General features: G+C 31.4%; 5 protein-coding genes across 5 annotated transcripts; 2 read left to right on the top strand and 3 right to left on the bottom strand.

Annotated features, from left to right (window-relative positions):
* Nucleotides 1-288: 288 nt before the first annotated feature.
* Nucleotides 289-3,387, bottom strand: PGO_081520 (hypothetical protein, conserved; the record flags this gene model as incomplete). The annotated part of the gene is made up of 1 exon (XM_028687374.1): nt 289-3,387. One exon carries the CDS (start codon nt 3,385-3,387, stop codon nt 289-291), a length of 3,099 nt encoding a protein of 1,032 aa, XP_028543175.1.
* Nucleotides 3,388-9,524: 6,137 nt separating this feature from the next.
* Nucleotides 9,525-11,717, top strand: PGO_081530 (hypothetical protein, conserved; the record flags this gene model as incomplete). The annotated part of the gene is made up of 1 exon (XM_028687375.1): nt 9,525-11,717. The coding sequence occupies one exon, from the start codon at nt 9,525-9,527 to the stop codon at nt 11,715-11,717; it is 2,193 nt and encodes a 730-aa protein (XP_028543176.1).
* Nucleotides 11,718-12,415: 698 nt separating this feature from the next.
* PGO_081540 (hypothetical protein, conserved) lies at nt 12,416-15,071 on the bottom strand (the record flags this gene model as incomplete). The annotated part of the gene is made up of 3 exons (XM_028687376.1): nt 12,416-12,544; nt 12,764-12,990; nt 13,235-15,071. The coding sequence occupies 3 exons, from the start codon at nt 15,069-15,071 to the stop codon at nt 12,416-12,418; spliced, it is 2,193 nt and encodes a 730-aa protein (XP_028543177.1).
* Nucleotides 15,072-16,310: 1,239 nt separating this feature from the next.
* PGO_081550 (survival motor neuron-like protein) lies at nt 16,311-18,217 on the bottom strand (the record flags this gene model as incomplete). The annotated part of the gene is made up of 4 exons (XM_028687377.1): nt 16,311-16,743; nt 16,953-17,298; nt 17,644-17,815; nt 18,182-18,217. 4 exons carry the CDS (start codon nt 18,215-18,217, stop codon nt 16,311-16,313), a joined length of 987 nt encoding a protein of 328 aa, XP_028543178.1.
* A 3,462-nt stretch (nt 18,218-21,679) lies between these two features.
* On the top strand, nt 21,680-24,994 carry PGO_081560 (Rh5 interacting protein; the record flags this gene model as incomplete). The annotated part of the gene is made up of 1 exon (XM_028687378.1): nt 21,680-24,994. The coding sequence occupies one exon, from the start codon at nt 21,680-21,682 to the stop codon at nt 24,992-24,994; it is 3,315 nt and encodes a 1,104-aa protein (XP_028543179.1).
* Nucleotides 24,995-25,616: the final 622 nt, after the last annotated feature.

The raw sequence follows: 25,616 nt of genomic DNA on the forward strand, positions 1-25,616 counted from the left end.
TTTTTTCTTATCGTTTTTTTTTTATTTTTTGGTTCAGAATTAAACTGTTAGGGGGAGTGGGGGGGGGGGGGGGGGGGAGGGAGGGAGGTATAAATGTGAACGTGTGTGAGAATGGTTCATATATTGCATCGGTTTGCGGCACCGGTTTGCGGCACCATTTTGCGGCACAATTATAGCAACATGTGCAGGCTATTCCACTCTCGAACGGAAATGTCCTACGGCATGGCATAATCTTCTTATACCTATGATACCCTTTTTCTTTCGTCCTTCCACTATACCATTATTGCTTCATTGGTTGTGATATCCCACCTCCGGACGCTTGGAATTGTATTTGTTATTTTCCTTTTGATAAAATTTTTTCCTGTTAAATTCGTTCATGTGTAGGGTTCTGTGATGTATCGCCTGATGTTGCATATGATGCTGCGGGTGTTGTGTGGAGTACATTTGTTGAAGATGGTAATTGACGTTCTTGTTGTTTTGAGTTTGATGGAAATTCTTTACTGTTGTGAAATTTTTATTGTTTCCATTATTGATCTCATGTACTCCAACACCTCCTCCTCCTCCTCCTCCCCTTATGAGGCCTGTAATAGGGTTAGTAGCCATAATCGATTCTTGTGATCCATTTCTTGAAGCTTTCAATAATGATTTTAAGGAATCTAATACATTATTAACTTTTGCATTTTGAATATTTTCTTGTATAGAATTATCATGAAGATGGAATGCCATATTTGTGTCCGTTTGTGAATGATGACCACTGTCTAGACGTAGTAAAGAATTTATTATTGGAGTAATGTTTATATTATTATCATGTGTATTACTTTGATTTTTAAATACATCTATTTTACTGCTATTCATAGTGGTGTAATTTTCAACATTGTAATTCTTTTTGTCATTGTTAATGTTTCCTCCTGTATTGTTTTTCACATTGCTCCCTGGATTCAAAAAAAAGGGATGAGGAGAAGATCTCTTATTGATGATAAGACCATCGACATTATTCAAGTTATTATTGAATCCATCATTTAGATATATGTCTTCTACAGGATCGTTATTAAAGGTCAAATTGTTTTCATTTGGATGATGCTTCTTCTGATGTGTTCTAGCATAATATTCATTGTTTACTACATTTGTAAGATTCGCTAGGTTAACCATGTTTGCAATGTTCGTCATGTTCGTCGATGCGTTGGACAAACTAGCCAAATTTGCAACGTTTACCATGTTCCCATTGTTCATGCGATTTGTGCGATTCTGATTCTGATTCTGTTGTGGGAACGATTCATTAATTATTCTGTTCAATTGTGTCGCTCGAAAAATGTCCATAAGTCCTTTTTCTCCATCTCTTGAATGCGCTTCTTTGTATACCCCACCCTCCATATGATTCGTACTTCCAATCTGGTTAGCACTTCCAATCTGGTTAGCACTTCCAATCTGGTTAGCACTTCCAATCTGGTTAGCACTTCCAATCTGGTTCGTACTTCCAATCTGGTTAGCACTTCCAATCTGGTTTAAATTTGATAAAGTGTTAATATTGCCAACAGCAATGTTACTGTTGTTGCCATGCCATGTGTTGTCGAAGGAGTCTAAATGGATTCTGTTTTCCCCGTAGTCTACATCTGTGCGTTTTTTTAAGATGGAAATTTGTTTCATTAACAACTCTGCTATGGTGCTGCTTATCTCTGGCTGCTCAGTTTGCATAGATCCCGTGGGTTCTGAGCCAAGGGCAACATCATCCGCATTTGAATTATTTCCCCACTTGGAAATTCCTTCAACAATGTTGTTAATGCCATTCATATCTCCAACATAGCTATAATTGTTATCTCCTCCTGTGGGACCTCCCTCGTAATATCTACGGGTTCTTGCTGTGGACCCGAGGTGCCTCAGGGAGCTTTCTACATCTATGCCTTCCACACCATTCTTATTATTGCCATTGCTGTTGTTATTGCCACTGCTGTTGTTATTGCCACTACTATTGCCATTCCCGTTCAAGTACGTAAGTATGTCAACAGGATCTTCTCGGTTATTCCCTTGACTGTTTTTGAACCATTTGGCAAAGTTACTTTTTGTCAGATTCTCCTCTTCATCATTGTCTTTAAATATGCTATAATTATTAGGGTCTGAAAATTTTGTGTTTTTTATTTTTTCGTTATGCTTCCAAAATTTTTTAATATCACCTAATGTGAATATGTCATTGTTGCTTCCCTTGGGATGATCCCAGTATCGATCCGCTTCGTTTGGTGTGTATTTTTTTTTCTCTCCATACATCTGTGGTTTCAAATGATCATATGGTGTCGAATGATCATATGGCGTCGAATGTTCATATGGCATCGAATCTTCATATGACATGGAGTGATCTCGGGCACGTACTGAATCGCTTACACCATTTGTAAAATATAAAGACCTCTTATTATCCTTATCATACTTGTTAGTAATTCCAATTTTGTTGTGAAAATTGTTTGTCTTATAAAATTCTTGGCCAGTTAGATGCATCTTCCCCTCATTATCAATGTACAAATTATTATCGGGTAAGTTATAAGAATTGTTGTCTACATTTTTAAATGGTCTAATATTAAAATTATTTACCAAATTGTTAGAGGTGTAACCCGTGAGATGTTTATTATTCTTGTAGTGATCATCATTAAAGGATGTTCTTATTTTCACTTGATTAGTTAAGATATTGTTAGGATTCATGGCCGTATTAACAAAATTCGAAAGATTCACAAAATTTGCAAGATTAGCTTGGTTTCCATAATTATTGGCATAACTCTGGTTCATCATATACATTCCATTATTTTGTGCATATCTGTCTCGAATAAATTTATTAGGTACAGATTTGTTATTCTTATTTTCCTTAATGAAACAGTATTCATTTAGAATTTCATTGGAATCATTTCCATGCATATTTTGTTTTACTTCCAAAAATCGCAGAAGTAACATTTCGTATAAACTGTATTTTAAGCATTTCTGTTTCTCACACTTTTGGTTATATGTAACTTCGTCCATATCCAACCATTCGTCTGCCTCTTCCTCTCCCTGCACACCTGAGATCACTTCTCCCTGCACACCTGATATCACTTCTCCCGGCACATCTGAGATCACCTCTCCCTCCACGGGTGTGATTTCTCCCCTTTGTTGATTACAATGAGAACTCACATCATCATAATAGTAATGATAAAGGGGAATATATGGGTTCCAATTCTCGTCGTATATGACATCTGTACTGATAGTCGATATTCTCTTATACTTGTAAATGTGCTTGTGGGTTAGCTTATACAAAAGGTGATATGATTTAAAAATTGTATTTCCATTTTTATCTATAATACTGTCACATGATGAACTAATAGGCTTGTCCTCACTTCTGTTGTCAATAATGATAAAATTAGTAGATTCCATTATTACTCTTTTTAAAGGAATGGAAAAAAGGGATTAACTTTTTATTCCCTTTTGTGGCATCTGCTTTTTTTTTTTTTTTTTTCCTTTTTTTCTTTTTCTTTTTTTAAATTTATTATTTTATTTTATCTTTATAAATTTATACGAAATGTTGATGAGCAGAGGCAATTATGTGCATAAAGAATATGCAAACGAGAACCCTAACTTAGAGATAACTAAAGTTCTTTAGCATGTGATGTTATACAAATATGTGTATAAATGAATATAGCTATGAATGGACACACGGTCATACACACAACATATACGTATTAGAGGGTAATCTTACTTAAGGCTAACTTATCCAAAAAAAAAAAAAAAAAGAAAATCTCCTTTTCATATTCATAAACTTATGAACATATAGATTTAGGGGAAAATAACTTAACGTTCATAAAAATTTAATTCAACAAAAAAAAAAATAAATAAAAAAAATAAGAAAAAAAAAGACTGAATACACGAAAGCAGAATTAGAAAAGTGATATTCTAACTCAGTTGTTTCACACAAATATATTTTTGCTACTCGCTAGGTATGCACTAATAATTCAGAAAATTTGCAAAAAAATTAAAAAAAAAAAAAAAAAAAAAAACATACATACATAATTAGGTACACACATACATACACACACACACACACACACACACACATTATTTTTTATTTCACAAAATTGGACTTACCCAATTTATTATCTAATTGTGTCACAGTTTTATATATATCATTTTTCCGTTTGCTGTTGTTTCTCATATGGTTGCGTTGGTTTGGGCTTCCGCCTTTTTTCTTTCCTTAATCGATACTATGGCTAGAATGTACAATAATTATAATTAGTACATGCGATGGAGAGGCAAATGTATATTCAATTCATACGAATGCAAACTGTATGTAAGTATACATATAAATGTAGACCATATATATGTGCGTGTGTGTGTATGGATTAAAAACGGTATACGACGCTAAGACTATTAGCTAATTGTATTTTACTGTTTTTTGCGAATGAACTAATTTTTTTTGATGGTCCTTTGTGTAGGCCAGTATGTAATCACGCAAAGGTGTAACTAAGTGTGTGTGTGCATGTGCTACATATGCTTCGTCCGTTACATATGCTTCATATATTTATGAATGTGTAAATGCACGTAAACATGCGTCCACATGCAATCTGACACCCCCACGAGATGTTAACCTACAAAGGTCATAGCAGCCATGTATACATATACATGCATACACATATACATGTATACACATATACATATGCATACACATTTACATATGCATACACATTTACATATGCATACACATTTACATATGCATACACATATACATGTATACACATATACATATGCATACACATTTACATATGCATACACATATACATATGCATACATATATATGTACGTATGTAGCGACGCGGGGGCTATGCTGATTTAACTCAGAAGGAGTGAATTCATTTTAGGGCATGGGAAGCTTCTCCCCAATTTTCGCATTGACAGTCAAATGCTTTTGTGAAACCCGTGCACTTGTAAAAAAATAAAATGGAATAAAATAAGAAATGTGTTATTCAGCAAGGTTCTGAAATCATGTGCAAGCTTAAAAAATAAATAAACATGTACAAACTCGCAGTGTATACATATGCATATATGTGTATGAATGTATGTACATGTGCTATGATGATATGGAGAAAAAAAAAAAAAAATTATGTATGTTATATGTATATGCATATATATGTACATTCGCATATTCACATATCCAAACAGCACGCATAAAAAGATAGCAAAAAAAAAAAAAAAAAAAAAAAAAAAAAAAAAAAAAAAAAAATTATACTTGTGCAATTGGGTGAAATATACGTGTTCACGTGTCGTATTTAGTACATTTGTATATATAAAAAAGTATATAATCTTTTTTCTCCTATGCTTTAAAAATATAAAAAAATAAAGGAAGCCTAATTGTTTTCTTCTTTTAATATACCTGTTTGTGTAGTTTCATATAAAATCTATGAAATGTTTCGAAGGGGATTATGTACTCTTCCCTTTACATTTTACTTGCATTTTCAGAGGCTATGCTTTCTTTTCTTTTTCTTTCCACAAATGCATTAGAGGAGGGTTTTGATTTATGAGCATAGGTTCATTGACAGATTCAGTTGATAATGTTCTCATACTCAAATCGTGCACAAATATTATACACACTACAAATATGGAATTATTATATTTACTTTGCGCTGTGAAACTGTGTCTGAATAAGTTTTTCATAACTTACTCTGTTAGCACTAACTTTATCACACTATAATTATTAGCACTCCAGTTCATATGGCAAACGAAACAAAAATTGTTTCAATATCCAAATGAACAAAAACTCGTGTTTTTATCGCACACAAAAAAGAGAAAAAAGAACCGTGTGATCAGAATGGTTGATAAGAATTGTATACGATAAAAAAAAAAAAAAAAAAAAAAAAAAAAAAAAAAAAAAAGACTTCGTGTTCCCAACGCATACAACTAGAGGTACATAATGTTAACAATAGAAGGTGTATTATGATAAGGAAAAGATTAGAGCATAAAAAAATGGAACCATGATGTGGAAATGCAACATTGCATCAAAAGTACCATGTTGCATTTACGATGGGGACATATGAAGGGGAAGAATGCAAGTTCTTGCTATGTCTTATACGTATATATATGTACATATCTATATATGGATCCCTATATATACACGTATTTATATATATACATGGTAATATATACAAGTATTTATATACGTAAACACATGCTGATTCAAAATTTGTCTTGTAGATGAAATGCAAATTCAGCAGGACATCCTGTGCATGCATATGATTTGGAAGATGTAAATGGTGAGTAAAAAAGGTTATTCGGAATACATGGATGCGATCACGCATACAGGTTCTTTTAATTTGTTTTGTTTTATTTTGTTATGTTTTGTTTTATTTTTTTATGTTTTGTTTTATTTTGTCATGTTTTGTCATGTTTTGTCATGTTTTGTCATGTTTTGTTATGTTTTGTTATGTTTTGTTTTTTTTTTCTTTTTCTTTCTATTTTTTTCACGCTCTCGAAAATGATATCATTTGCACAAAACGAGCACAATACATTGATGAGTAACTCATGAAAGTCAATGATCCTACAACTTTTCCCATGAACAGTTTTATGATTTATAATTATGAATGCATTGATGGCGTGTTTATTATAAGGTGGGGAGGAATATTGAAGTAGTGTGTGAAAGCTCTGGTAATATAGGCAGGAAAAGAACGTACGAGTAAAAAGAAGGGGAAATTTTGTTCATGCATTTTCAACATAAAAAAATGTAGTTGGATTTGTCATCATTCAATATGAAAAAAGGAAAAAAAAAATACAAAAAAGTAGAATAAAAATGAATACGAAATGAAAACGAAATGAAAATGAGATGAAAATGAGATGAAAGCGAAAGGAAAACGAAATGAAAACGAAATGAAAACGAAATGAAAACGAAATGAAAACGAAATGAAAACGAAATGAAAATGAAATGAAAACGAAATGAAAACGAAATGAAAAAAAATAAACATATAATATGAACATACAAGAAGAACAATAAAATAAAGGTTCATCTGGTGTGCAAATTGCATTTCTTTTGAAAATGAGCTGAGATGCAAAAACATCAAGCCATGCCACGGGATGCTACGAAATACACATGGGAGTCCGTACTCTTTTAAAGCTCTTTTTTTTTTTTTTTTTTTTTTTTCCATAACATAAAAAATAGTGTATATACAGAGTTGGGCATACCCATATGTTGAGAGGTGACAGGAAAAAAAAAATGAAAATAAAACAAAATAAAAAGACCTTATCACCATTTTTTGTGAACTTTTTTATTTCGTTTTTCCGTTTATTCCATCTTTCTATGGTAATTTCCTCGAATACTCACAAGAAATATATCACACAAACACCTTAAAAGGAGTGAATTTTTCTCTACATTTTTTTTTTTTTTTTTTTTTTTTTTCTGTCTTTTATTTATATAACTTGAATGGGTAGATATTCATATGACACTTTTTCTTAAATGTATACAAATTTTTACACAGCTGTGTGTTTAAGTTTTGTTTTATTTTCTCTGCATCGCATGGTGCATAATTGGGTTTGTTAGATCGGTACGACTATTTTCCACCGGTGTAGCTAAATTGTCAGATAAACGAATATCTGTCGTGCGGATAAATATATATGTATATATATTGCCATTTCAAGGTGTTATGATAATAACACAACAAAACAGAAAGAAGTAAATCCGCTGAACTTTATTCGAGTCACCATCATGTTGTCTATCTCTCTCTCTCTTTCTACACCCATGTCCCCAAAACGGTGGTGTGTGTTATTTATTTATATACATTATAGTGTTCATTTAAAATGTGTAAAAAAAAAAAAAAAAAAAAATGGTAGAAATATAAAAAATAAAAAGGCTAAACATGGGTATTCTTATTCGTTTAATTTTACGAAAAATTATTCCTATTCTTTGTCACGTATTTTTTTTTTTTTCTTCTTTTTAGATTTTCATCCAAATTAATTTGTTTAATAATATGACAAGTCACAATATAGTATATGGTGAGGGGAAAAAAAGAAAAAAATTTCCTACATTTTTTTTTTTTTTTATATCTAATTTTCAACTACCTTTGATATTCTCCCAAACGCTTTAACACTATATGTATTTGTTCAAAATAAGTTCAGATAAAAGAAAGATTAAAAAATATACATATATATATATATATAATGCCGAGAAAAATAAAAAAATAATTAAAAAGAAAAAATAACAGGATAAGAATAAATATAAAGTGAAAGAATACTCTTCCATATCAGAATTTTTATCATTCGCTTCCAGTGGGAATTTTTTTTCTCATCCCTACCGTAACATTATTACCCACTTTTTTTTTCTTTTTTTTTCCTGTGCCTGTGCAGTTATTGAGTTCATTTATTTAAAATGAACTTTATGTTTTTCTGATGTGGAATAAAACAAATAAGAAAATAAACAAATGAGCAAATTAGCAAATAAGCAAATTAGCAAATAAGCAAATTAGCAAATAAGCAAATTAGCAAATAAGCAAATTAGCAAATTAGCAAATTAGCAAATTAGCAAATAAGCAAATAAACCAATGAACATTTTTGACAAGGAACAAAATGAAACACGTTTTTATATTATAATGGGATAACGACAAAGGTGTATAATATATCCATGCTAATAAAAAAAAGAAAAAAAAAAAAATTTATTCGCTTTTTTTTTTTTTTTTTTTTTTTTTCCCCCCCCCTTTTTCCTATTTTTTTTATAACATTTTAAAAGCACACAAATAACGTAATTAAATTTTTGCGAAATTGGAATTTTCTATTTCATATTATTAAGAGGCTTTGAGTATCTGGTGTTGAAGGAAAGGAAAAGCAGAAAATGTTGTTATCCATTTGTATATATACTTATATAAACATAAATCTAAGCTGCAGAATCTTGGTAACTTCTGTTGCAAATTCATAGTACAATTCTAGAGAAGAAGAGCTTCTGAAAAACTCCTCTTTTTTAAAGCATGCTCACACAAGTATTGAATTTGCATATATATATATATAGGGCAGTTGGCACATACATACACAAACACATACCTATATGGACGTTTCCTCTCATTTTGTCATTGCAATTCTCCTCACCTACCACCCACTTTTTCCAAAAGAAGAAAATAATAATAAAAACAAACAAACAAAACACATATACATTTTCACATGAACGTATAAATACATAATTAAGGTTCATCATTTCTGCCCAAAACTCATATTGATACATGCACGTGTGTAGGGAAAGTCCAAATTGTTTAAAAAAACTCAGTAATTTGTAGGAGCATTTCAGAACTGTTAATATAGGAAATTTATCACTGAAAAAAAAGAAGAGAAAGGAAATAAGAGAAGGGAAAGAAAGAAAATTCCCCCTTTTTTAAGGGATCTCAAGCATAGACAAAAAGGTGATGGGCAAATCAGCACGTGAAACGTAGAAACATGCATGTAGTTACTTGCCTTCTCCCCAAAAGCAGTTTGTAATGCATGCAGCTATGTGCTATTCATGATATGTTTCAATTAGTGCATACTATAATAGTGATTCCCCCATATGCCATATGGATAACGAAACAGAGTTGAGTATCGAAGAAACAAATAAGTTGAGGGAAAAGTTAGGGTTAAAAAAATTAGATGTGGAAGATAAGCACGACAAGAAGAAGAAGAAAAAATGTGCTTTGAAATATGACAAACCTAATGAGAACAGCAAAGGAGGAGAAGCAACAGATGGAGACACTAATGTGAGGAATGGTGAAGAGGGAGAAAACGTCAGAAAGAGAAATAACAGGAACAAAAATAAAGAAAGTATCAAGGGAAATGTAAAATCAACGAAAACCATTAGCGAAGAATTTAGCGAAGACATAAATGATGTCGAGAAATGGGTAAGTCAAACGAGAAATTCTATGAATAAGAAATTGATAAATGAGGGCGGAATAAAATACAGTGATGATGAAGAGGAAGAAGTTGGAGGGGAAGAAGCTGGAGAGGAAGAAGCTGGAGAGGAAGAAGCTGGAGAGGAAGAAGCTGGAGAGGAAAAAGTTGGAGAGGAAAAAATTGGAGGAAAAAAAAAAAAAAATAATAATAAAAAAAACAGCTCCAGTAATGAAAATAGCAGTAGTGCCCATATCAATGCGAATACATTGGCAAGTCATGTTACGGTAGAACACAAAAATGAAGACATAACTGATGACATGATTTTGACACTAAAAGATCAGAACATTCTAAACAATGATGAAGAAAAAGATTACTTAATAAATGAAGATTTAAAAAAAAAAAAGGCAAAAAGTTTAGTGAGAAAAAACGACGATAGCTATTGGAATAAAAATTATTATAATCCCCTTTCGTATTATGAAGACACAAATAAGCAAAATGAAGAAGATAATTCATCATTTAGGATGCTTCCAAAATATGATGAGAGGAAAGAGGAGTTCGATGTTACTATAAAGTATGATGAAAATGACAAGGAAAGGACCAGTTCCCGTTCGCAGGGTATCAAAGGGAAAGGAAAAGATGGGAAAAATGCTAAGAATAAAAGTTACAGAAAAATGAGTGAGCTGGTGGGGGAAGAGGAACAGATGAAAACACAGGTGCAACAAAATGTAGATAGCAATGTTTTCAAGTTGAAAAAAAGAAAAATTCAAAACATCAGTAAACGGAAAAAGGAGGAAGATGCATGGGCATTTCTGTACGATAAACCCGAGGTGGAGTCTTTAAAAGGATCAGGAGAGGCAAAAAGCGAAGAGATGAAGGGTGAATCTGCCAAGTGTCAATCCTGGATCGACGAAACGAGGGAGGGAAGCGAAAACATTATAAAGGATGTTCTGAGAATAATTAAGGAAGAACAAACGAACATAGATTTGGAAAAGTACTTTGACAAGGAGCTAATTGAAAATGAAGAGGACAAAGAGTTATATGAAATGTTGCAAAAGGAGAATAGATTAAAAAGACTAAAAAAGGGAATGGATTATCAAAATGAACTGTTGAAATATATAGTTATAAATGAGGAAGGGAGAAAACCCCAAGAAGATATGAATAACGATGTTATCAAATTGTCAAATGCATCTGAATTTTGTAAAAATATATCAATCCCGCAGGATGCACATGAAATAGATAATAGGCTTAAAATGCATAAGGGAGGGGCAGGAGCAGAAGGTGGTGTACAGGGAGCACATGTGATAAGGAACGATGCGACATTTAAATTAACGTATGAACAAAATGACAACTTAATTAGTATGAATAATACACAAAGAGGGAGAAAAAATTTCTCCAAAGATGTTGACAAAGAGGATGACAATGATGAAGATAATAGTGGCAGTAAGAACATGGAAGTAAACGATTATGCAATTTCACATGATGGAGTATCCGAAATTTTTAACGAAATTAAATTGGATCAAGGATTATACGGAGCACTGGAATATTTAAAAACGAAAGGAGAGTTAAACATGGACGAAAAAGTTTATAAAAATCCTGAAAATAGACCATTACATATGTCCACTTCAAAACATGATATAAAATTAGATTATAAAAATGACTCTGGAAAAGTTATGACACCTAAGGAAACGTTTCGATATATTTCTTGGATTTTTCATGGAAAAAAACAAGGCAAAAATAAAATGGAAAAAAAAATAAAGAGAATGGAAATAGAACGTCGTTTTAAGGAAAATCCGATGGAGTCCCTTCCCACATTGAATGTCTTGAAGAAGGTGCAGCAGGTTCATAAGAAATCATACTTCACCTTGTCCAATAGTAACTGATGGGAAGAAAATACACGCACAAGTGTGGTTGGGAAAGCAACATGTGTGCACATGTGAATATGTACACACATGTATACATTTCACATCAATATGCTTTATTCATGTACAGGTAGAGCCAATACATTGCTTATATATACCGATTTTTTTTTTTTTTTTTTTTTTTTTTTTTTTGCCCCTTCTGCTGATCTCTTGTAAATACTCTTTTTTGCATATTTCTTTCTCATTTTTTTACCATGTACCGTTTTGCACACCTTTTGTGCTCACTTTTTGTGCACATTTTTCATGCGCATTTTTCGTGCACAATTTTTTCCCAACCTTTTGGCTGTTTGTTCATATTTTTCCCAATTTTGTTCATATTTTTTTTAAAACAATTTTGCATTTTAACAATTTTTGTTTTGTGTGTTGTTTCCCTTTTTTTTTTTTTTTTTTAGTACACATATATGTAAATGTATATTATATATATATGTATATATGCAAATACTGTCACATGTTTTTGCATACAGACTTATCATATTTTTAAGTTAATTTGTAAAAAAAAAAAAAAAAAAATATTCTTCACATTGATGACCAGAAGTAATCGTTAGAGACACACACACATTTACGTTACTCTTCTTTTGGGGATTGGTGTGACATTGAAATATTTTTGTACATGTAAATATCCCATTTTTTAAGATGGTGATTAGATTGTTTCTCATTAATCATGGTTTTTTCCTTTTTTCCTGAATATATTTATCAAGCTTTTCGTTAAACTTCTTACAGATACTTATCTGTTCAAAGAGGTGAATTAGCAATGGTTTTCCCATAATTAATACACTATTGTATTCCTCCTGTGTGGAAAAACAATTAAGAAGAGTGGGAGAGTATGTGAGAGGGAGTGTGTTACTGTGGAATGTCCTATATATATATATATATAAACAGAATATATATGATATCTTTTGCGATATGCCACGTGTGCAATAAAAGGAATATAATCAAAGGTCTTCCTTCTTTATATGAAAAACATAACTTTTATCTGTGCACGTATCACAATACATAAGAGAGCTCACCTGCTTGTGCTGTATTTCCTCCTTAATCTTCGACAAATTTTCCAAGATCTTGTTTCTTTTTTCCTGCTCTGGAATGTAAGACGTGTAAAATAAGTTCAACAAATAGTTTATTTTCACGTGGTAATCTTTCACAATATCGAGGATGTGCTGCTCATATTCAATCGTCCCTATCAACATGGACTGATTGCTTTGACACCGTTTTGTGTTGGACACGAACAGGAGTCTCCCTAAAAGGAAAAAAAATAAGCAAAAATAAAACAAAATGGAAACAAAAATAAAATAAATGGAAACAAAGAAAAAACAAAATGGAAAAAAAAAAAGGTGAGTTCGTCTGTTTTTTTGGGCATCCACTTGGGAAACATTTGGGGGAAGGCGCTGCCACCACGGCGAGGGAGCCCCACCATGATGACGGTCATCAGCATTTCTCTTTTCTCTCACAGTGGTGAAAGGGAAGGAGGCACATCACCATACCTATGTTAAACAAATCGGAATAATTTTTTCTATGAGTGTAAGGCTCAAGGGTGTTTAGGTTTAGGTCTTCCATAAGTGTGGCGAATTTTTTATTTAAACGTTCTTTTGTTTGAGGGGATTCGAGATGGTCGTCCCCTTCTTCAGTGTCTAATTGACGTTTTTTTTTTTTTTTTTCGATTTGGAATTGTAATTCTTTTTTTTCTTGTATAGGATTCAAATCAGTGTCATTGATTTTATTTTTCAAATCATCATAAAATGTGTCTATAGTAAATTTTTTATCCTTTATCATTCCAATACAGTAATTATTAAATTTGTTAATTAGGAGATTGTGCGAATTGTGATTTTTAGCATACTTTTCGTTTGTAAATAATCCAAACCCTTGTGCATTTTCTTCATTAAAATAATAATTATTTTTAAAAAGAATGTTTTTCTTGTTATGTGATTTGGTCGATAAGTATTCCTTTAAAATGCATTTTTCTAAAATTCCTTTTATGTCTTGATTTGGATTGTCCATATCGTAAGACAATGAAATATTTTTGTACGAAATATTTTCCTTCTCATATGTGGTAAGGATTCTGTCTTCTTGTTCACGTGATTCCTCACCAGCATATCCTGCTCCTGCTCTATTTTTCTGATTACCATTAATAGAGAAGAAGTTTTTATTTCCCATGATATCTTTTTCATTTTTGTCATAAAAGAATAAATGACTATATTTGTTATTAAAAAGAAAGAACCAAAATTTGCTTTCACTAAGTATGTTATTTTCCATATAATAATCGTGAAGCTTCTTTAATTCCTTATTTTCTGAAAGGATTAGTTTACTCATTTCTTTGTTTATTTCAACACTTTTGGTATGCTTCTGTTCTTCTGTTATGAACAAGGGTTCTTTTAAAATTCTTTCTTCTTCACCCATGCACATATTTCTGTATTCATATATATCACTCTTATGTATCCTGTAGAATTCATTTTCGGTTAATATATTGTTCTGTATACACATCTCATACAGACTCTTCAGTTTTGTATCTGTCTGGAGTATTTTATTTAATGCATTCAATGATTCGTTGACTTGCAATTGGTCACTTTCCCCACTTTGACCATTTTGGCTATTTTGGTCATCTTGGCTATTTGGGTAATTTTGCTCCTTTTTGCCATTTTGCTCATTTTGCTCATTTTGGTTCCTCTCATGAGCAGTGCGGTTTCGAATTGTTCGTTGTGCAACTGGATGCTCAGTTGGTATTTCATTTTTTATCTTATCTCTTAATTCTTCATTTGTTTTCCTCACAAAATTTAAATTATCAACAGGTTGCAGATCTACGTAGTTTGTGCTAAGATGTTCATTTTTATAAGTGTGTGTATGATACTGGTCAGTGGAAATTCCAGAAGCATCGTGTGGAAGTGCACTTTCGGATTCTTCATATACTTTATACTTGTCTTTTATTAAATGCAAATTAAATTCTATGTATATATGATTTTTGATATTATCTTTATTTAGCGTGTTAATAATTTCACATATTTTGCTATTATGTTGATCATTAAAAAATTCAAATATGAAAGACTCTGTATGGTTATAATCATGAAAGCAGAAATTATTTTTTTTATTTGTTACTGCAAATGTGAAACGTATTTTATTCTTCTTTTTAGATTTTTCTGTTTTCTTCCAACTGAATATACATAATTTTAAGTCAATGTCATCAATCAGGAAAAGGGAATTGTTCTTAATTTTTCCCTTCTGAGTATTTTCAGAGATATACACAAGGTACTTGTTTGTTATGTATAGTTCACCTTTCCCATTGTTGTATAGGACATCAAAGGAATCTAAGATCTTTTCTTCTTCCATTGCAAAAAAAAAAAAAAAAAAAAAAAAAAAAAAAAAAAAAAGTATGGTTTTTATTCCTTATTTACTTTTTAATCTTCACTTTTTATTCGTTCTTTTTTATTCTTTATTTTATGTGTAGCATGGTTTCTTCCGGGGTGCTGCGTCAGTTTGGGGGCCCCACATGGCCATCTTCGAGGATTCAATTAGCTGTTTATATCTCTTTCTATATTTAATTATTCCTTCTCAAGCTTGTCAACTTCTTGCCTCTTTTCCACACCCATCCAGACAGGTTAAAGAGGAAAAAGTAGATGGAAGCAAACTGTATAACAGTATAAGCATGTGTATTATTTCAAAGTGTAATCGTTTTTTTTTTTTTTTTTTTTTTTTTTTTTTTTTTTTTTTTTTTTTTTTTTTTTTTTCTGTTTTTTTTCCTCATGTTAAGTAGAAGGGATTTTTCATTTTTTGTAAAATATAATCCCACATAATAGTTTTTAAGCATATTTCCCCACCACCACCTATCTGGTAGATCTTACTGAAAATAATTTACAATAAAATCGAAGTTTTTACATAAATATTAACACAAGTGGGGTTATATTATTTTATCTGTTTACCCATTAACCATTGCGATGAGTTAATGAAAAAATGGGATAAAAAAAAAAAAAAAAAAAAAAAAAAAAAAAAAAAAAAAAAAAAAAAAAAAAAAAAAAAAAAAAAAAAAAAAACTATTATGTCACCTATACATTGCGCTTTTTTGAACTTCAATTTAACGCAAAATTGGTGGAAAAAATGGGACCGAAAAAAAAAAACGAGGAAAAAATGTGGAAGCAAAAATGAAGGAAAAAGAAAGGAATAAACTACATGTATTAAAAATTGCAGATTTTAATTTAATTTTATTTTTTAATCCACCCTCCATGAGTGTAACTGAAAATGTGTCAAGTCAAATTTCAACCGCGAAATTGGAAAATGAAAAGTAAAGGAATTCGGGCACATAGTCATAAAGGTCTCGAGGGTTGCGTGCCCAGCTGGGGGTAAATATAAATAAATGAAATCGTCAGTATTTGTGTGCAGGGAGGGAAGTACTAACAAGGATGGTAATAACCTTTTGATGAATGGAGAAGACAATGCTTGGAGAATGAATATGTGAGTAGGTTCTCTTTTGAAAGTTCCATTTGTGGTGGATATAACTACGCATAGAAAAATGCGTTTTGCCAAGTTCCGTTCTCCACCACTCTCTTGGAGAAGCTGGGTTAGATCCCTTACTTAATCGTCATTATCATTACAGTCGAATTTCCTACGAATCGAAAAGCTTGATGGGGGGTTTTTATACTCAATATTTTCCACCTTTTTATGAGCCACTAGTAGATGCTTACTTTTGCTTACGGCCTTTTCGTGAAAGGATCTCCATTGTTGTGTTTTATTTGCATATTCCTTATTTGTGAGTTCACTTTTTTGTTTTTTTTTTAAAGCTATTCTTTTTTTTTTTTTTTTCATCTGAACTTTCAATGAATCATTTTCTTTTATGATTAAATTTTCAGGGATTTTGTATCCTGCCGGGGTAATTATTTCTTTCACTTTTTTTTTTTTTTTTATTCTCACCTGATCGTTCTTTACATATTCGCTGTTGTTGTAACCGATATATGTGACGAGATATGAATCTCCTTTGCTCTTAGAGATTACACAATCGTACCATAATCTGTGAGTGGAGGAAAAGAAAAGGGAAAAAAAAAAAAGAAAAAAGTGTTGCATTTGGGTGAGGATCTTAACAAATTCTCACACAATTCGACAAGCACACAATTGGTAAGAATGTACTTTTGATTTTTTTTTTCGTTTCAATTTCAAATTGTTTCTTTTACGTGATTTTTTTTTTTTTTTTTTTTTTTTTTTTTTTTTTTTTGCACATACCCGTCTTTCTTGTAGAGTGCTTGGAACTGATTGTTTCCTGTGAGTGCAGACTCACTTAGCACTTCATTCAGTAGAACATATTTTTGTGGTATCATAATTTGATCGTTGTTTTCATATATATTTATTAATAACTGCTGAATGTTATTTTCTGTAACAACATTCTCAATCAATCCATAAACTTTTTTATTTTCATAAATGAAGCTACATGTTCTACCAATAACATCACTTGATTCATTTGTGACATTTTCATTTTTGTTTTCAATGGGTTCTTTATCTTGATGCCCTCTGTTAGCATCATCATTCGAGTCATCATTCGCGCCGTCATTCACGTTATCATTCTCCTCATCTAATAAGGGGGTCAAAGAAAAGGAATATATGTTAAAAACTATATTACAAAGATGCGTACAGTTTTACAGGCATGTCTCATACAATATTTTGACTAAATTTGTGATAGCTCAAGTTCTAGCACTATCTGAAGAACAGGTAGTTTGCATCTCGAGTGTAATCCCTTGGACATATACATGATCATTTTATGAAATGTGCATGAATCTTACATGAGAATGACATGAATACATCACATGCTCATTGCATGAACATCCCTTTGGCATCACCCGGCTATAGCGCGGGTGAAAAACCTATTCACTCACTCGCTCACTCACACACACACGCGCACCCTTTTCGTGAAACTTACTTTGCTTCTTGTAATTAATCAAATCAAGAGTCAAGTTGATCACTTCTAACATATCACATTCTAGCTTCTTCAGATTCTTAATTTGTTCATCTTCTTCTCCGTCTGCATGTTCATATTTTTTTATTTCATCTCTTACCAAGGCTAGCTGTTTTTCGTACTCGATTATTTTTCCCTAAAATGTGGTTAAAAAAAAAAAAAAAAATTATCATATGAAAATGATTGCTATATATATATATTTTTTTTTTGAGATATAATGATTCATCTTATGTCTACATTTGTATTCAGATAGTATATCTGCACAAATAAAATGATGGATATTATTATCATTTCATTTTCCTGAGTTGTCCAAAAGGTAACAGGTCTTCTCCACGCACCACCCCTCCCACCCCGTGTTGTGACAACATGGGGGATGTGATAGGAGAAGCTATTCTTTCGACTGTTCCGTTTTATTTCGTTTTTTTTTTTTTTTTTTTTTTTTTTTTTTTTCTTTGCAGATATGACTGTTCACATATGAAGGATGCAAAAAGGGGCATTTTACCTCCAATCCTTCCAACGATTCGTTAAATTCGTCCATTTTTTAAGGTATATAATCTATGGGGATAATAAAAATAAGTTTTTGGAATTGTGATGAAAGAAAAGAAAGTGTTAGCAGAGCTGTGGATATACGTGTTATATGGTTGTGTGTCACGTTTCTGTGGAAGCTTTTTGCATCCACAATGTTTTTATTTCAACATATAGATGTATATATATTGAAATATGTACATATATATGTTTTGGTACATGATTGTGGGTTCGCTTGTAGCTTGGACACTTGTTTCTCCTCCCTCTGTTACATCATATGAAAGCGTTTTCGGAGAAAATTATAAACAATAAATTTTTATTTTCTTGAAACCCAACTCGTCTCATTAAAAATGCAAGCCTTATATATATATATATATATATATATAATATTTGTATATATTATATATGTATATATATCTTCACCTTCAACTGTGATATATGGAAAATATCACTTTCCTGTTGCAAAATTCTTTTTTTTTCTCAATTTAGATTTTATGAACCATAACAATAACAGCATAAATGATGATACATATTTTTAACCATGCCCCGTTACGTTTTTTTTTTTTTTTTTTCCTTCATTCAAGGGTTAAAAGTAGGGTTGAAAATATTGTGAGGGCAGAATGGAATAACGCAGGCCAAACAGAAACAGAGGAAATGAGAAAAAAGAGAAAAGATGCCGTTTCATTCGGTTAATTATTAAGTCCTGTAATTGGGGAAAAATTATCCCAAGCGAGGAAAGAGAGAAGTGAAAACGAAGAAAATTTCCAAGCGGAAATAAAACGAAGGAACTGAATATAAAAAAAATTACGAGAGTCATAATGAATTGTAAATGGTCTCCAAGGCCCCTTGACGCATCCATTTAAAAACTCATTATTTTTGCAAAATTGTTTTTTTGGGAATATGTTAAGGAAATGTAAAATAAGGAGGGTAAAATGAGGCAATAAATGGTATATAAGTATTTATGTATCCATATTTGTAATATGTATGTAATTTTGTATGTATATGTGTATATTTTTCCCGCTATATGTAAAATTGGATTGCCCGATGAAAGGGATCATGGATAATACATTCACTATTGGCGAAGAATCAGTGGGAGACAAAAAATGTAAAAAGGGGACGAACGTGCATAACTACAGTACTCTTAATTTTACAATTTTTTCAATTTTTTCAATTTTTTCTACTTTTTCTACTTTTTCTACTTTTTCCACTTTTTCTACTTTTTCTACTTTTTCTACTTTTTCCATTTATGTCACTTTTTTTTATGCCCTCGTTCCATGACACCATCATTTTTTCCTTTTTTTCCAAAATTTAACATTCCCATGGGACATATGACCCTATGAATTTCCAGGCCTCAATGAGCACAAGAGAATGACAGAATGATCGAATGAGAGAATGGTCGAATGAGAGAATGGTCGAATGAGAGAATGGTCGAATGACAGAATTACCCTAATAGATTAAGCGTCTTAACTTGTCTTAACTCATAATACATAAATTGGTTAAAGTTAAGAAACGCATACCTTTTTTTTTTTTTTTTTTTGCTTCTTTTGTTTTTTCAATTTTATACAGAATGACAAATCAGTGTCAACAGATACGTTATTCTGTAAAAACGCCACAAATATGACAACCATATCTGTTCATCCTCCCATCTCCCCCCACCCCCAAAAAAAAAAAAAAAAAAAAATTAACCGCCATTAAAAAAGTCAAGAATTTTTAACTTGCTTAATCTATCAAGTTCTCCCTTTCCGCATTTCCCAGAAAAATTGGAAAAAGAAAAATATAATAAAATGAGACATTATAAACAGCAAGGGGAAAAAAAAAAAAAAAAGTTACAAAGCTGTGGAGGTGTATATATATATATATATATATATATATATATATATATATATATATATATATATATACATATATATGTGAATATTATTTTTTTTTGTTTTTGCTGTTACTCTTTCTTGTGTCTATTTTTTTTGATCAAATTTCCCACAGATTGCAGTGTGACTTTTCCTAGTGAAGTAAAAAAATGCACGTATTGAAATGGGACATTAATCTAAGAATTGTTTCCACAAAAAATATCTCCAATGAGTTGACTAATGGAAGGATGTGCATGTGTAATGTGCATTTATGGTTCTCCTTTTATCGCTAAGAGTATATTTTACATGCTTTTATCTTACCACTTGTTTTTTTCACAAGAAAGTATACATAAATCTTTTATTTCAAATGGAAAGTGAAAAATTCATAGGTGTACACACACACTTGGTCCCGTGGGTAAAGAGATTAAAAAAAAAATAGTCCAATCCATTTCTGTACCTTTCCAGTTCTTACATTTTTTTTTTTTTTTTTGTTTTTATTTTTTTTGAGTTCCTCCGTACATCAATTACATTTTACAAAAAACGAATCAACTAAATGATGAAAAGTTATAACTCGGTTATGAATAGAAACGGGCCAATCTTTTTCCCCCCGTTCGAAAATTTGAAAGTTTTTGTGTGCGTGACATTATGTATATATACAATGATGTTTACTAATTTTTTTTTTTTTTTTTTTTGAGGGGAAAAATTTTGCGAAAAAGTGGAAGCAAAATTGGAAAAAGACGGAAAAAGGTGGAAAAAATTGTCCCAAATTTGTCTAAAAATGTGAAAGTTGCATTAAAGAAAATTGTTCAGGGAGGGGCGCTTTGCGTGCTGGGGGTACTGCGTGTGTGTCAACAGAAAAATTCCTAGCTGCAAAGAAAAATAAATAAAAAAAAATGAAACAAAAGTAAATGAAACAAAAGTAAATGAAGCAAAAGTAAATGAAGCAAAAGTAAATGAAGCAAAAGTAAATGAAACAAAAGTAAATGAAGCAAAAGTAGATGAAGCAAAAGTAGATGAAGCAAAAGTAGATGAGTAAATTGAGTGCAGACGCGGGGAGGAGTAGGTGATAAATGCACCACTGCCTCTACACAACTCCACATGTTCACGTCTTTTCCCGCTCACTTCACGACCTTTTTGGGAAAAATTTGCACACGTTTTATTCCATGTCAGAGAGACAAAAAAATGTGTAGAAAGCAAGTTCGCATCGTAAGGGAAACGAGAGGGAAAAAAAAAAAAAAAATAAAATAAAATAAAATAAAAAAAAATAAAAAAAAGTGTATCCATTTTTAAAAAAAATAAAAGAGTCCATTTGGAGTTACCACAAGGAAGTTTACAATTATTCCAAATAGAGAAGAATCCACTCAGTCCATTCGTGCCACTGTCTGGGAGAGAATGCCATCAGAGCAGAAGCGGAACGTCACAGCACCACACCACCAGAACACTGCACCATCATAACACTACAACATCACAACACTACAACATCACAACACTACAACATCACAACACTACAACATCACAACACTACAACATCACAACACTGCAACATCACAACACTTCTAAACCCAGCTGTGAAATGGTAAAATGCTTTTCGCTCCCTTCATAAGGAGACATGTAAATTCAAAAGAAAGATGAAGATTAGGATGGGTCTTCTTTTGCTTCTAATCACAGGGGCAAGAAAAGCTAAAGGAAATATAGTGGAAGATGACATTTACTATCAAAATGAGGAAATTGATAAACTGATGTTTTCTCTGGATCATCGTGTTCGAGACAAGTCTAAAAAAGAAGAGGTAAAGTATGTAAATGGTGAAAATGCATATGGGTATACAAATAAAGGAATTACAAAAGTGTTTAATGTCTATGCTGAAAAAGAAATTAAAAATTTTTTTCGAATGAGTAAGGATCCAAGCACATGTGATCACAACATTTCGTTAGGAACAGTGGAAAATAGAGTAATAGATCAGATATGCTATAAAAGAGAATTTTGTGGAATTATAGCTCCAGAAGAATATGTTAAAGTGGACACGACTTTAGATTGGTATATGAGAAAAAATGAGAAGAAGGATTCATTAACATACTGTGCTTACTTGAACGATACACATATCCTGATATATCATGTTGGAACACCACAACTTTTGAAACCAAACGTTATATATGAAGATATATTTTTTAAAGAAAATGAAAAAGGCATTATAACCTGTCATGCTATGAAAATAAATTTGAGATATATAAGTATACACACATTTGATAAGAAGTGCTTACAAGATGTTTTTGAAGAACATGTTCGTGCTAAATGTAACGAAAGAAAAACTTGTGAAATTGATTTTAAAAATATAAAAACAGGAAAGAAAAAATGTGTCTTGGGAAAAGATTTCATCGTTCATATAAAATATGAATGTATTGATGGCTGTAATCAAGAGGAAAATAAAGTATGTGATATTTATAATGGGGAAGGACGTTTAACTACATGCAGATATGGATACAATATGATACCAATAATAAACAAATTTTGTGAAAAAAATTATACTTGTAATAATAATGTATGTTCAGTTAACGAGTTCTGCAGCAGTAGTAGTGAATCCTGTGTGTGTAAAACATCCTTAGTGAGACCTGAAATAACTAATAATTGTTTCTATACCAATGTGTGTGATGTTATGAAATGCCCTTTAAAATCTAAATGCACTATTTATGAAAATTCTAAAAAAGCAGAATGCAAATGTGAAGATGACAAATATTTATATAAAGACAAATGCTATGATAATTCAGAATTAGAACAAGTAATAAAAATGGAAACGACACGAAGGGATAAGTATTATATGAAAGATTTATTTACTGGTATTGCTTTAAAACCTGAGTATATTTTTATGAAGTGTGATGATGGGTATACTATCCAAGTTGTAAATGCTACTTCTTCATGTTATCCTGTAATTTTCGAAAAAAACAAAATCAGATATATCACTGATAGACTGAAAGAAGCTTGTAATGGAAAAGTTAGATGTGCTTTTGCAAATAGAAAAAATCCAGTTCTACCATTAGATGAATCTAAAATGTGTGGAGAAAAAAATGTTATTTATGAGTACGAGTATATATGTGCACAACAGAATAATAAGAATATACAAACAAATGCAAATCTTTCAGGAGGAAAAACCATAACTTTATTTAAAAGTGAACATATTAATAATGCTTCGAAAGAAGGTATAGGAAAAATTGCTATTTTCAGAAGTAGGTTTAACAGCAAAATAGAATGTAATGGAGGAAGCATAATAGTGAATAAGGCATTAGTAAAAACAGGGAATGGGTGCGACGATTTAGATTTAACTACTTCTGTGAAGAGTTATTGTGATAATTTAAGCAATTGTGATATCGGTCTTACGCACCATTTTGATACATATTGTAAAAGTGATCAATATCTTTATGTTCATTATACTTGTGAAGATTTATGTGAAATGTGCGGACCAAATTCTTCTTGTTATGGAAACAAACATAAATACAAATGTTTTTGTGACAATCCTTATATAGCGAAAGATAATCATGCAATTTGTGAAGCCCCATCTAACTGTAATGATATAACATGTGGAGAAAACCAAATTTGTAAAATGATAGATAATAAACCAGTCTGTCAGTGTGGTACGAATTTTAAAGATGTAAATGGATTATGTGTAGTAGATGATAAATGTGATCTTTCTTGTCCGTCCAACAAATTTTGTGTTATTGAAAAGGTAAATAATAAAAATAAAAAAATGTGCAAATGTGTTAATGGGTTATCTTTTGAAAATGGAATTTGTGTTTGTTCAGCGGAGAATCAAATAGAAGAAGAAGGGAATTTATGTATTCCTAAAAATAAATGCAAACGAAAAGAATATTTAAATATATGTACAAATGATAAAGAACAATGTGTATATGATAACAATACAGACATAGTAAGATGTGATTGTATAGATCACTATAAGAGAGATGAAAGAGGAATTTGTGTTCCTATTAATTATTGTGAAAATATAACATGCAATGAAAATGAAATTTGCAAAGTTATTGATAACAAAGGTGTATGTGAATGTAAAGAAAATTTAAAAAAAAATAATAATAATGAATGTGTTTTTGATAATTTATGTGTAGTTAATAGAGGAAACTGTCCTCCAGATTCAGAATGCATTTATCATGAAAAAAAAAAGCATGAATGTGTCTGTCATAAAAAAGAACTTGTACCTGTTAATGGAAAATGTGTTATGCCAGATAGATGCACTAACGGACAAAATAAATGTTCAGAAAATTCTATATGTGTAAATAGATTAAATAAAGAACCCTTATGTGTGTGTATGTTTAATTATATAAAAACGAAAGTTAATAACCATGAAGGAAGTACAGAAATTTGTGTTCTGGAAAATCCTTGCTTAGTAAATAATGGAGGATGTCCAATAAACTCCATATGTACATATGAAAAAAAAAAAGTATCATGTTCCTGTGGAGAAAACTATGAATACAAAGCTCTTACAAATAAAACAGAGAAAAGAATTGGGGGAGATAAAAGGGTTGGAATGGGAAAGGGTCAGTTAGGACATCATAACAACGGATTCCACCCTGCAGATGAAACAGATGAAATGGATGATAACGTGTGCCATCCCAAAACTAGTGAAATGATTAGAACCTTTTCTTTTGAACACAATGACGATTCTATTATTGCCTTGGGCACGTGTGGAATTGTTCAATTTGTTTATAAGAATAATCAAGTAATCTGGAAAATAAATAAAACCGATGAGTTCTATATTTTCAATTATGAATATCCAAATGAAGGGAAGTTACAGGCTCAAGTTGCAAACAGAGGTGATAAAAGCATTCTTTACTTAAAAAAAAAATATTGGGGAAAAAGTATTTATAACGATTTTGAGTTGGTTCATAATAACTGTGTCTATGAAAATATGTTTTTCTACACCCATCGCGAAGATGTATAGACCTGTTCTTATTATAAATCCGTTATCCTTCTCGACCTGCTTTGGTCTCTTTTTTTCCCCATTTTCTCCCCTCTCGTTCGCGAGTGGGAGGAGCAGTTTTTCCGCCCCTCTTTCAACATTTCTTCACTTCGTGCACGTATGAATAACTTGCCAACGTAGCACTATCCTAAACATGGAACAAAAGAAAAACACTTTAATTCATTTAAATGTTCTTCCGTTTAAATATTCTTCCGTTTAAACATTCTTCCGTTTTTATTGACATATACTAGCATGGCGTAAGGCATTTCCCTTTCACAGAATTCAAGATGGTCCAAATTAAAAATTCATACTTCTGATGTTGCACAAAATAGGTGCATCGGAGAAGAGGTGAATAGGGAGGAGTATATACATGTGCATGTGAATATATATGTAAATATATATATATAAACACATGTGTGTTACCACGTCAGAAATAAGCGCATAATAGAATTTTACTTCCCGAAGTTGTAAGAATATTTGTCCTCCATGTTTCCATTTCATTCTTTTTTTTTTTTTTGCTTATTTTCGTTTTCTTTTTCTTTCATTCTCATATTTGCTATGCTTTGGTGTGTGTGTAGGAGCGAAAATTACTACAATCCTTGCA

The sequence above is a fragment of the Plasmodium gonderi genome (assembly GCF_002157705.1).
Source record: "Plasmodium gonderi DNA, contig: Chr08, whole genome shotgun sequence".
NCBI lineage: Eukaryota > Apicomplexa > Aconoidasida > Haemosporida > Plasmodiidae > Plasmodium > Plasmodium gonderi.